Raw genomic sequence first — 14,072 nt, 5'->3', positions numbered from 1 at the left:
GTTAACTTTGTCTCCATGCCCTGAAGCCCCTTTTCCCATCGGCGTATCGGATATTTTGCTGGCCTAATCCCTGACTGGCAGACCGCTTACCATTTCCCCCGCCTTCAGTCATGCCTCAAGCCTGTAATATTATTTCTCTTCGTGACCCTAACTTCAAAGGCAAGCCTGTCGCTTGCAGGCGACCAGTTCGCAGAGACGAGCTGAGATTCGCGTTTTTCATCACGTTTTAGTGTTATGTTCGCTCCCCTGCAGCCACGAAGGGACGCTTGTTCTCAGCGTCGTTGCATGTTACCCTCCCCTCCCCTTTCTCTGTTCCAAGTAAGACCAATGACCGGTCGTAACCCCCTGGGCAACTGTGACCGTTCTCAAGGTCTTCTCGCAAAAGCGAGTGCGCCAAAACTGAACACAAGCGCTTCCTAGCAACCAAGTCGCGAACTCCTCCGCTAGCTTACCCTGTAGGCCGCCAGAGTGTAGCACTAGACTGCGCCCTTTAACCCTGGGTTTAAGCAGACGCCTTGGGCGAGTCGATTCTTATTTTATTTCAGACTACTCTCGACAGGTAGCGCTAAAGTCGACGCAATGCTACCAGCTTCGAGACTTCAATCAGAGTTTTTTTTTATGGCCCTCACTCGGGGAACTTCGGGACCTTTCGGTCCGGACTCCCAGTCCTCCCCTCCACTTTTGATTCAACTTTTACTTTTAATTACGAGACGCGGTCTGCCGCGACACAGATCAACTCGCGTCGCGTGTGCAGACAGATCTCCATCGAGTATCGGCGAATCGGCAGACTCTGCAAGACTTCACCCGGCCGCTAACGACGATGTAGTCGCCTTGTATAAGGGATGCTATCCCTCAAGTCATTCCTAATAGATTAGTCTGTCTGCATAGTTTAGTTATTTGCTTTCAAAATTTTTTTCTTTTAATCGCTATTATGAAGAAATCATCCGCGTCCTGCCGCGCAATTCGCGAGCTCCAAATCCTGGCTGACTCCACGACTGCAGCATACTGGGCAACTCCCCTGTTTTGACAGGTTCGATGACGGGGAGAGATTGATTACTCTCATCTCGTGGCCACCCCCCCCCCCCCCCTTTCTGTTCCGTGGGTCACATTCGAAGAAACGCTTCTACTACCCGACGTGATCGTTTGAAGACCCCGGGTGGTAATGTAAATTCAACATTTCCCCCTTACCTAGCTACGAACTATCTTAACCGGATGACCAACCCACCAGCGACCAGTGTTTTTCTCAAGAAAATGTAAAACAAATAGAACTAATTATCAATGTAATCATCGGATCCATCCCACTTTGGGTGTGAAACTCATAATGCAAATGTGTATATTTCAAACTAAGAATGTAAATTGTGTTCTCCGTAAGTACGGGCCGGCCCCCTTTTCGTTTTTCTTTTGTAATATTTGAAACTTGTTATGTAAAACCTTATGTATGTTAAAATAATGGAACAAGATATTTCATCAGGGCAAATAAAACAGGGAAACTATAGATCAAGTTAATCGTGTAGTTTTTATTTATTGATTATAACGACCCACCAACTTCCTCCTTGCTGGTTACAGGAAGTTCCTAAATTTTGTTTGTTCCCCACCTCGTGTCGCCTCTGGTAAATCAATTTATTTAACTTATTGTTTTTTTTTTATCCAGCATGTTTCCAAGGCTTTTTTAATTAATTCCAAATAATTCTATTTTGAGGCACGAGGGGTGTTACACCACTTTACAATTATTGTCTGAATTTGAACTTTTTGAATTCGTCATCATGTTAGTTTCACTGTACTTATATTGCGTCACTGCACACTTCGCCTTGTTACGCTCGTGTGAACTGGGTTATGAGTTAGGCTTTGAATAAGCTTTTTGTTTTTTTTTCTTTGCAAGGAAATTATCAGCTCCCAATGGGGTTGCTATACATTTATCTCTTATTTTTTGAGCTGAAACTTCTAATTTGTTCCTTTGCATTGGGCTATAATGTTAGAGTTTAAATGATTCCCTGGAACAATATATATTTAATGTTCATATTTAATCACATGTTTACTTTAGCATTTAATCTGTTTGTATAACTTTTGGGTTTGGGCCCGCAGGACATTGCATTTATTTAAGGAAGAGTGAGCATCCTTATAATATCTGAGGTTTAGGTGGAAACTCTCCTATGTAATGTAATTGTTTCAGAAATGAAATATTGTATAAAGTAAAGTAATGTTTCATCTATTGTGTCGTACTGAATTTTTTTAACTTTTCTATGTTGTAACATTGTTCATAACTTCTCATGTTATTGCAAGTATTGCAAATGCAATCTAAGTCAGTAATTCATTTAGCATTGCCTTTAAAGAAATACTGCTTCCCTGTTAAATTCATTGTTTCTTGACATTTTTTCTGTAGTCTTATCCAACTGTTATAATGTCTTGTGTTGATTTGAAAAGATAACCTCCTAGGAAATAAAGAAATTAAAGAATAAGAAGCTATTTGTAAATACAAATCTACATGTTTTTTATTTGGTCGTAACTGCTGAAGTTCTTGAACACCCAGTCAGCTCTGATTACCAATATTATAACTGGCCCTGCTTGTGTTGTCATCGAAGCGTATCTTTGACCTCTACCAGTAGCTAGTCCAGGCCCTGGTAGACTTCAGAATATAAAAAAAGTATTTTGGCGCATGTAACTCATTACTGACTAATAAGGTATTACACACGTGAATTATTTGTTTTGCTTAAAATTTGGTTTAAACATATTTTTCTAACAATAATTACATCTCTATAAGCAAAAGTGAAGTTTCAACTTAACATAAAGTTGCAGTGAATATAAAGTTAGGTGACACATCCAATGAAATGTGGTACTTGTTAAGTTAAAATTTTTTCTTTGGTGTGTGCTCTGACTTAGTAAAGTATTAAGGCGATCAAAGTTAAAGAAAAGTCCAAAGGATAGCACTAATTTTCTCTGCTATGCTCAAAACACAGAGTACAGCATTATTTAAAAAAAATCAAAACAGAAATTATAACAAGAACCATTAAAAGTGGGCATTTATTTATGTAAATGAATAACATACAGGTATATTCTGCCAGTGAGAAATATTACTTTCTATTTTCTTAATACCTTATAAGAGAAGTAATACTAAAATCCTTAACCACGAATAAATTTTTTTGCTCTTGGAATAAAGAGAAATGTACAAATCAAAGAACTTGCTGATGGCCTATAGGTTAATTAAAAATATATGTTATACAATTAGAACAAATATATGTTGTTTGAGCAAGAGAACAATATGTACAGTGAGAATGCTTACATAACTGATATTATGTTTTGAGCTGGTGCGTGAAAGACAAACCTATGGCATAATTTACCTTGTCCAAAGTTGCAGTAGATGTGGACAGCTGTTCCAAAGTGGCCAGCTGTTGCTCAAAGTAACCAATGGCATCTTCATAATGGGCCATGTTAAGTCGCGCTATCCCCAAATTACCAAATGCTTGTGCCTCCACCGCATTGTCTTTCAGCTCCTTGGCACGCTCTAATTGCTCCTGGTAGCACTTCATGGCGTTGGTGTAGTTGCCGAGCGACATGTGAACAGCTCCCAAGTGGCCATGTGCCCGGCATTCCCCTTTCAGGTCACCACTCTCTTGCCTTAAGGTCAGTTCCTACAAAAACATTGTTTCTTATTTACATTTAATGTTCAAACTGTTATATTAATACACGTGCATTGCAGAACATAGTGTCACCCCAGGCCTCTGGAATCAAGTTCGAAGCATGACCACTCTGGCCCTCTCTCTATAATATACGTGCATTGCAGAACATAGTGTCACCCCAGGCCTATGGAATAAGTTCAAAGCATGACCACTCTGGCCTTCTCTCTATGGCTGGAAGAGTGGCCATGCGGGGAGCTACGGGGAAATGACGGACAGTGACGGGGTGGGGAAAAAAGAGGCAAGGCAAAGGTTCACCACATCCTCGCAGTGTACGAACACTGTCAGCAACCTTGAAGTCGAGTCACATTTTCAACTTCCGACAGGTAAGTGACATTGCATCACGCCTCACACATTCTTCCTCTATACGCATGCGTACAGCAGCTGGCTCCTACTCAGGTCTTTATAAACCACTCTTGCCTTCAGCCATCTGTTACACAATACACGTGGGGCCATGACTGATGCACTTCATACATGAATGGTATCTGTATGAATATTGGTAAAAAGAAAATACAGATAACGATTATGAATCAGACACCACAAATTTTCCCAATAATCAGTATCAGTAGAATTTTATTTGACATACATTTGTTAGTGATAAAGCTTAATGCAATGCTGCTAACCTCAGTGTATACTTAACTTCTATTTGTTGGGTTTTGAACTGAGACTCACTTCACTTATGGGTTTATTTTAGGATAAGTTAGTTTGTAAACCATTGCTCCTTAAGTACTTCAGCATTAAAAGTTAAATAGAGTCCAGTGTAACGTTTTACAGGCGACGAGAACTGTAAGGTATACCTACATTCTTTGATGAAGCACATCATGACTTTAGTGACTTAATGTATGCAAATATTTTGCAATGACTAATATTATATGTATTTTGTGAAAATAATCCATGGCAAATATATTTGATGACTAGCATTAAATAAAATTTGTTTTTAAATTTGCATGGCCACAAAGTAGCAAAATAGATACTTGATTTAAATTATGCTATTGTGTATTTTGCTGGATGAACATTGCTCAAAGATTTTTGGAACTAAAGTCCTTGTTTTGAAGCCAACTGTACATTCACATGTGAACGAACTGATGACATCTGCAGTGGTATTGGCGAATTCGAAAGGGCCCGCTTACACTGGGCTGAGTACTTGCTAGTGGAACAGTTTATAACTATGACTCAATGTGGTTTTGAGTAGCAAGCGAATTATTGGGCATTTTTAACATTGATGAAAGCATTCATATTTATTTTTTGGTAAACTTTTGGAGGTTGATGTGAATACATCGCGCGACTGTAAACTACATTTATTTTTCTTAATGATAAGATTAAGCTAGACACATTCCCCATGCCTAAAATTGAAGTTACTTTCCAATATTTAGGTCAGGCAAGGTTTCTTACCATATTATATTTAACCCCTTTCACCAATGTATTCTAGATCAGGAAAGACAAACAATACATGGGAGATGTGACTCCATGGGAAGGGCGGCACCAGGAACACTTTTCGGGAGGAGCTATCATACAAAGAAAGGATGAAGTTACAAAATGACATTAATGCTCTCTTCATACCAGGCCACTGTGAGGGTGCCAATAGAAATGCACCACACCATGGTAACATGAAACCAAACAGAACTATTCACACTGAGTGGCACGTTCACGCTGGCAGTGGCCGGGGGTCAGCACACACTGGCACGTTTATAATCAAGCCACTTCCTGCAATTTAGCTGTTTCTTCTAGTGATGGCAGAATCACGTTTCCACGCCGAAAGGTTTATTTCAGAAGTGCAGGAGGGAATCACAAAATGGGACATGCCTGCAAACGAATAATCAGAGAGTGTGTGTGTGTATGTATGTGAGTATGTATATATATAAAAAAGAGTTAAAAATTGTAATATTATTACTCAACAAAGAAGCGTATAAACAAAATTATCTTCCATTTTTACGGCATTTATTTCGCTGTAGCAACAACACAAACAATGCAATTGCTTCCTCCAAATAAATTTTTAAATTGCAATTGGGAGTGAGGTGGAGTGGCACGTTCACAGTTACTCGATATAATTCTTACTAGTGTTTTCCTAATGCACCAAGCACCCGCACTGTGTGCATTTTGAGTAACCCAGTGTAAAGGAGCCTAAATAATTTGGAGATAGGTTTGGAATACCTATTTACCAATTTATGGTTTCAGATACTGTTATATAATAGTTTCAAAAAACCTTTAATGAAAGAAAAGATTTACCTATGAATTGAATTATTTAAGTTAACATAAATATAACCTACAAAATAAAATTAACAATAAAGTTTGGGCTCAGGGGCCCCTCCGGAGACATGCTTGCCCATGGAGCAGTATGAGTGGGATTGTGTACCCTTTGGTGTTAATTTTGGTGCCCAGTGCTTATCCCGAATCTCAAACCTATTACGGGTTTTCCAATATAGATTCTTATAAGCTTTTCAGATGATATTTGTGTGTACTCCACCTGTTTTGAAGAACATTTGGAACATTTGTACTTGGTCTTGTTAAAACTAAGGGAGGCTAGATTTACCATTAATATGGAAAAAATTTATTGGGCTCAGAGGAAAATTAAATTTTTAGGTTTTCAAACTGGTAATGGGACGATAGAGATGGGCCCCAAGAAAACAGCCCCCATCGTTAATTTACATATTTCCAAGAATGTTAAGGGGGTCATGAAATTCTTGGCCATGTTGGGGTATTTTAGCAGTTTCATCCCTGATTATGTAACATTATGTGCTCCATTAAATAACTTACAGAACAAAAGGAAAGCATTTATCTGGGATTAAATGAGAATAAAGCCTTTAATAAAGTGAAGGAAGCCATTTCACAAACTACGGTGTTGGTATTGCCTGATTTTAGCAAGAATTTTGTACTGCAAGCAGAGGCAAGTACTTAAGGCTGTGCTCCTGCAGGAGGCAGAAATAGGTCAACTGATTATATATGCTAGTAGATTTGTGGCCTGTCAGGCCACTTGCATTTTGTGACTAGAAATTTCCTCTAGTAATTTTTTGTTACAGTTGGTAACTTTCCTGATTTGTTTGTAATTTTCTTTCTCTGTTTTGCATTCTGATTTTACCATTTATTTAACTTTATTATTTGTATTTAATATTTATTTTTCAGTATTAATTTATATCAATTAGTTTACACTTTGAATTTTGTCAGTTAGTAACCGACTTCAGTTAGTTGGTAATGTATTTGGAACGGACTATTTACATGTGGCGACTGCGGCACTGCGTAGTGATACGTGTGACGTCATGGTGAAAAGCAGCGCGGAGTGGGAGCGAAGGTGTGCAATTGGACGGCGCGCTAAGAGCACGCGAGTTTCCCCTGCTGCGCGAAATGAGACACGCTTGAGAAATGGCAGCGAGGGAAAACGGGCCTTTGCGTGCGACATGAGACAACTGGGAGTGCCATCCGGCACACAAACTTTTGTGCCAATGAAAAAGGCAATACAAAGAACCGCAGCTATTTATGACCTGTTTTTCGGTGTGCATGGTGCAGTGCAAGTTTAGAATCAGTTGCAAATTTTATGAATTACGCACTATTATTTTTGACTGCCCTGTTTTGGTGAAACTTTTCGGCACAATGCAATGCTTTGATATTAGTATTGTTTTGAAGCAAGTGTTCCCCTAAAACTACCTGCCTAATTTACTTTTCTTACCAAGGTTACAAGCTATGAGTGCCCTAAGGAAGCAGAAACGTTAAGTTTATTACATAGTTTACAAGGCATAAGCAGAAATAGTTGCATGATATTTACATGTCATGAGTTTACGTGTCAGAGTTAAAGACTGCACCAAAGTAGTACACACTTATGATAAACACAGTCTATAACATTTATTAATTTATGTCGGGAAACAGAAAGTTCTGTGGGTCGCACTGTGACTACACACCGGTCGCACAACCACTATTTAGGAATTTCTCCCACCTTTGCATAATTTTTCACGGTTAATAATATTTATGAATTTATTACGATTATTATTAAAGTTCCCCCCCCCCCCCCCCCCCCCCCAACACCCCAGCGCTTCAATGTGAACTGAAATACAGTTTGGCCAAAACATTTGGACAATAATAATTATAGTTTTTATATAATTGGTTATCTGTTAGGCATACAGTTATGTACTTTTTTATATACTTTAAGGTAGCATTAAGTATATACATTATAAATTTACAGAGATTCAGGTGACTCCATATCTGATGAACCTTATTCTCAAGTTAATATTGCGCAGTGTATTTATTAATGACGAATATAAATACAATCATTAATTCAAATCTAAACTTAAGGTGTACCTTTAGTTTATTTCTCGTTTTCACCTCAGCTAATATTTTCTAGTTTTTTTTGGGCCCCGACACATTTGCAGCTCACATGTTTTAGTCGCTCTTGGTCGTTGGGGAGCAAAGTTACATTTAATTTCTTCAAATGTTTCAGATTTTGCATTTAACTTGGATCACAGGTTTATTTCTTTTTGTTCCCCCGTAAGATTCTTTTGATTTGTGATAAAATTAGTTATTTTGGAGTAACCTAAATTTGTTTTTAAAATTCAAAATTTCTTTGATTTATTTTTAATTTATTTTAACTGTAATGTGCCTATTGAAAAACTCTACATAAAAAGATAAATAAAAAAAAATGGTCCAGAACATGACTACAAAAAAATACAACACTTAAATATAAAAGGATAAGACAGAACAAAATAAAACAATATTTAAATATAAACTTACATTGAGTAGATCAAAAATATACAGAAATAAACTAAGATAATGAATTGAGGTAGATTATAATTTTCTTAGCATTTAAATTGTTTAACCAAGAAATTAAGGTTTTAACTTGATTACAATTTTTAACTATGTTACACACTAAATCTTTTTTTTTTTTTGTTTAAGAAACATAACTTAGGTTTATAGCAACAACTGAAGGATATAATTTTAATTCCTGTGTTTTCCAGAAGATAGTTAGAATGAAGTTTATTTTCATAGCAGTTTCTAACAAATAATGCATCTAAAATATCTCCTCTTCAGGACAATGCACCAAGAAGAGAGTGTAAGCCTAACATATTTTTGCAATTTTGATTTTGACTAATAATTTTGATTAAATTGGTTTGAACTTTTTCAATTTTGTCACTGTCAGTTTTCCTAAGAACGTTCCAAATAATAGAACTATATTCAAGTTTAGATATAACTAAAGAAAAATAAAGTCTGAGAATTAAGACTACATTATATGCATTATATGTAATAAATTTAATGAGAGCGAGAGTTCTGTTCACAGTGGATACAATACTTTGTGTATGATAATAAAAAAAATAATTTAGAGCCAAGACTGGTACCTAAATCCTTAATATAATTTGACTTCCTAATACAAACATTTGAGAGTTTATAATCAAACTTGATTGGATTGCCCAACTATTGTTACATACTACTACATATACATATGCATACATTACTAACATCGTGACTGATTTGTAGTAGATTTAATAGTGTTGTGTATACATAACCTACCACACAGTCACACTCTCTCTCTAATATTGCCAGGGCACCAGGTATCTCAGATACCGTTTACTGTTATCAATTTTTTTAAACAAACTCACAGATTTCATACCCTTAACGTGTGTAATTTAATAACACCTGCATTGATTGACAGTATAATTAATATTATTTAAATATACAAACATCGAAGAAAAAAAATAATTTTATTTAAAAATAAAATACAAATTTATATCCAACAAAACAAAACAAAACCGGAAATTTATGGCGTGCGCAGATTTAACTGCAAATGTTCTGTATCTGATTATCACAACAAATAATGGATTGAAAAAGTTCTTGATGTTATTTATGCAAACGAGGGACAGTTCTATCAGCTTGAAAAGAAAAAAAAATATTACAGACATTGTGAAATTAACGTTAAATTTTCAATCAACCTAAACTGTTTTCATTTGGCTTAGCTCAGGGTAGATTTGATATCTTGTTAGTATCTCAGACCTCTGGGGGGATAGGAAAAGGATTAACTCTGATAATAGTGTTATGGCCTGCATCAAAAGTACGTTTACTAGCGATTAATCTCAGTTTGCAATCGTAAGTGGCTGTTCATTCACTGTATTTACGGACGTAAAGCACTACCGATTTAAGTGTATTTACTGTTATTAAAATAGGCTTACTCACTTCTTCGTAGGTTCTGTCGTCCAAATCAACTTATTTATAACACTTTTAAACAACTTTCAAAATGATTGCACTCAATGTACATACGCACCAAAAAAACTGAATGTCCTTTTTAATATGGCATCACCAGAAGTTTTTCTAAATTCCAAACAAATCTTTCAAAAAGGTGCCAAAATCAAATGCGGGATTTTCATTGGCCCCTTCATAATATTGAATATTGTTCAAACCGTTGTTGATATGCTCCTGTTATAATATCATAGAGTCTTATCAGTCCAGAGAGCAGTGTAATGTCCAAAAATCAATGAATTATAAATAAAATAAACAAATAATAAATAAAATATATTGTTGACAGCTTTGAATATCCCGCTGTGACTTGTTAAGTCACAGGATATTTCCTAGTAAATATTACAGTAGAGGTTTTATTGTAGTTCAACTTAACCAGATTTAAATTACACCATCTATCAATTGCCACACTATCCTTCTGCAGAAGAAGATAGTCTTTAATGGAAGTAACAGTGATAGAAATACTTTGATCATTTGCAAAGAGAACACCAGATGTAAAGTTCAGCTCCTTGGTTATATAATCTATGAAAATGTTAAAAGAGAAGGGGAGACAAAGTCCTACCTTGGGGGACACCAGAAGTAGCAACTTGTAGTGTAGAGTTGACATTATTTACAAAAACATAGAAATTTCTGTCTTTTAAATAACTTGAAAACCAATTACAATATTTATTAGATAACCCTAGAATATGTAGTTTTTGAATTAAAATGTATTGGTTTACAGTATCAAATACTTTTTCTTAAATAGATGGTATGGACTCAGAAGAAACTTGCTTGAGATTCCTGGAAAGATGTGAGGTTATGCGGTGAGAATAAACATCTGCCCGCAGGGCGCATGAAGCGGTCAGCAGTCAGTGAATGTCCTTTCTTCCGTCAGCGTGTTCAGATGTGCTGGCCGGAGGAGGGGGGTAGCCTTGAGTGTGGTTGTTCTCTTTAGGCCAGCTTGGCTATGCGTGGCAGCCGGCCCGTAGTTCAACTGTCGGTCACGTAGCAGTCCTGGGCTGTGGTTGGTTGGCGAGACCCAGATCACATGTACAGGCAGTAGTGAGCGGTTGAGTGCGTAATCAGTGAGAGATCATTTCCAGAAGTCTTGGGCAAGTCTGCACTTCCTTTAGGTCGAGTATTTAATCGGGAGAAATGTCGTGCCATGACTCTTGGTGGCTCTCAGTGGGGGAAGATTGATGGCTCGGTCGGAGGATGGTGATATCTCGACTTCTCGAGTCAGTTTGTTATTGTTACGGCGATGTGTCGGAGGTCTGGAGCACCCTCCATTAGTCATCACAACATGTAGATAAGTAACCAGCATTTATTTTATTTTAAATGAGCATAAAAAGAAGTAGATTGTTTATTTTGGAATGGTAAGTAATATGTGACCGCCCTGGATTTGTTTCTCTTTGGATTGACTTCACGTACGCTGGTTCACTGTCATTTACAATGGCCGATGAAGGATGTTTAACCCAACATTGCTCAAGATACGATCGCGCAAGCTGTGCACTCACAAATTCTGGCTTAGTGTTTTTTTCTTTTTTTTTCAGTATCCCTTTTCCCAGCTGAATGCCAGCCAGCCATGTCACTTGCCGGGCGCCTGCCAGGCCGATGGGCAGGCGGCAAGTGGTATAAGGGCAGGTGAACCAGGCAAGCCGGAGACTGGAAATGTGAAGCAGCAATCAGGGTATCCCCCTCTCGTTTAAAGTGTGACAAATGTGACAGCTGACTGGGTGGGCGACCGAACAAGGTTTGTGACACGGTAACAGGATGGTTAAAAATTATAGAACAGCCAAGCGATGAATTGTGCCGGAGTGATTCCACCTTGTTTTTTTACAGCCTCAGAAGACAATAAACTAATAATTAAACTAAATTTAAACACAGATAACCAGAAACCTGGATAATCCAGGTCCTGATAACTGAGAGTTTACTGTATTATGTTCATCTCGTAGATGTGCAGACATACATCATTTTGGAAATGCCCATCATAGTCTGAAAATGTTTCATAAATGACTGTTCCCGAAATGACATTTCCGCCATAAAAGGCTTTGATTTTTTTTGTTGTAATGTTAAACAAAGTATTTTTGAGGTTACGATGTAGTCGCTTTGACTGTTTAGCATAACATTAACAAAAATATATAATTTTAACCTAAACACATTCTACAACAGGGTTCTCGGAATGATGCTCAAATGATGTATGCTATTCATACATCAGATTGAAATTTACTGATCACTTTAATTTAATTATTTATCCAGACAAACCTTTAAACCCTGTCAACACGTTTGAAAACACTTTGGAACGACCGCTGGCAGCACCATTTGGGATGTTCAATGAGAAATATTTTGATACTTTATGGTTACGTTCACGATTGGTGAATTTTTTCTCTGACAACTTTCTAACTAAAAAGAAAAAACCTTTTTTTCCAATTTTTTGTAAAGAATGTAAAAATCCTTAAAACAAACTATGTCTAGGTATGGTTCAGAATATCGTTACTTAAATTCATTGTTTTAATGTGTTTCTTGGCCACTTTAATTTCCCTCAATGAATTATGGAAACGTTCCAGAAATTATTTTTCGAGTATGTTAGATTAAATAAAATTAAACTTAGAACGTATTGAATTAAAGTGATTATATGTGGAGATGACTATATGTTTAAATAATTGGTAAACAATAAGAACACTTTAATTTACTGTAGCTTTAAATAAGAAAATTCTCTCCAAATAAAATTCTTCACCTTCATGATTTTGACCTATATAATAATGTCCTTGGTTCTTTGCCACCATCTACACCGGGAAATACTTGTTTTTTGCTGGCATGGAATTTTTTTGGAGGTCCTGAACAACTGGTGTCAGATAATGCAATTTACTTTTTCAGTGATAAATTTGAGAGTAGGTGCTTCAAATGGGGAATATAACATATAACTACAAGTCCTTATTACCCCTGCCTTAATTTGGTGGAATGTATGGATAAAAATAAAATGACAGATCTCACCACATTTCATTAAAAAGATCAGTGGAATGGGACAAGCATCTAGGGTACCTCAATCTTGCCTTTAATATGGTAAAACACAACTCCATAAAATTTACACCAACCAAGCTGTTTGTGGGACAAAATGTTTCCCATATCTTATTGAATGTTTGGGAAGTTTCTTCAGACTGTGTAACTATCAGTAGTCCCAGATTGTGGGAGAAGTGTTGGAAACAGGCAGCAGAGAATCTAGAAAAGGAGAGAAAAAAGGCCAGCATACAATATAATAAAGGTAGAGTAGGAAATAAGATTGTGATAGGTGAAGAAGTGCTCTGTCATCAATATGTATTAAGTCAGAATGCAGGGTTTAAGCCAGCGAAACTTATACAGGCCCCTTTTAGATGTTGAAATTTTTAGACCCTGTCAATGTATTTTTGCAAGACAGTAAAAATGATTTTACAACCAGAAGTTTGGTAAAAAGGCTTTTTAAATTTTATTTGTGGTTTGTTTTTAGAATGTTGGTTTTAATTTTTTATTATTTTACTGAAACTCACTATGAGTTTAAAATTTTGGCAAAAGAGTTATACAATATTTTTTTTTGGTGCCGAGAGATATAGCTGGTTTGTACTTTATGGTATCTCTAAATATGTTTGTGCTATTTTGTGGTAGCTTACTATATGTATTTGAGAAATGTTTTATACTACTTGGTTATGTTTAATTATTGGCTGTTTTTTTCATTTCTTTCTTGAAACCTTAAGATTTTCATTTGTTACTTTAAATGTTTGATGTTAAATGTGGGTGTAAATTTTCAATGCCAGCTAGACTTCAAGATTGTTTTTGGATAATTATTTTTGGCTATAGCTAAATATTTACGTAGAGTTTAATTTTTTTTACAGGTCGGAGATTTGTTAACAGTGCTCCTGGTAACATTTACTAAGCTTATTTAAAGTTGACAACAAGTGTTTCCCTTTAATTCTAATTTTAATTTTAGTTTTGTGCAAATGTAACTTTTATGATTTTAGGTTTTCATAATTTCATAATTTGGTTAATTTAGGCCTTGTTTTGAATTTAATTTTTTTTAAAATACATTTTGACTTATACTTTAACCTACAGATAAATCTTTGTCTTTTTTGCAATGAGCGGAAACAATGGTGAAGCGATTGTGCAGATGACGTCACAGCAAAACAGCTGAGCGGCAGAGGATCGACGATGAGTCGGCGTGCCGTGGAACTTGGGGACTTG

General features: G+C 36.4%; 1 protein-coding gene across 3 annotated transcripts in view; it reads right to left on the bottom strand.

The window, feature by feature from the left end:
- Positions 1 to 14,072, bottom strand: part of LOC134529569 (tetratricopeptide repeat protein 28) — a 221,506-nt gene that overhangs the window by 83,927 nt on the left and 123,507 nt on the right. For all 3 annotated transcript variants that reach the window (XM_063363794.1, XM_063363795.1, XM_063363796.1), the window contains one exon: positions 3,336 to 3,626. In XM_063363794.1, the coding sequence (XP_063219864.1) occupies positions 3,336 to 3,626 (291 nt within the window). The remainder of the gene's footprint in view (positions 1 to 3,335; positions 3,627 to 14,072) is intronic.

Source organism: Bacillus rossius, chromosome 2 (assembly GCF_032445375.1).
Source record: "Bacillus rossius redtenbacheri isolate Brsri chromosome 2, Brsri_v3, whole genome shotgun sequence".
Classification (NCBI taxonomy): domain Eukaryota; kingdom Metazoa; phylum Arthropoda; class Insecta; order Phasmatodea; family Bacillidae; genus Bacillus; species Bacillus rossius.
This window is presented reverse-complemented; position numbering and strand designations above follow the sequence as displayed.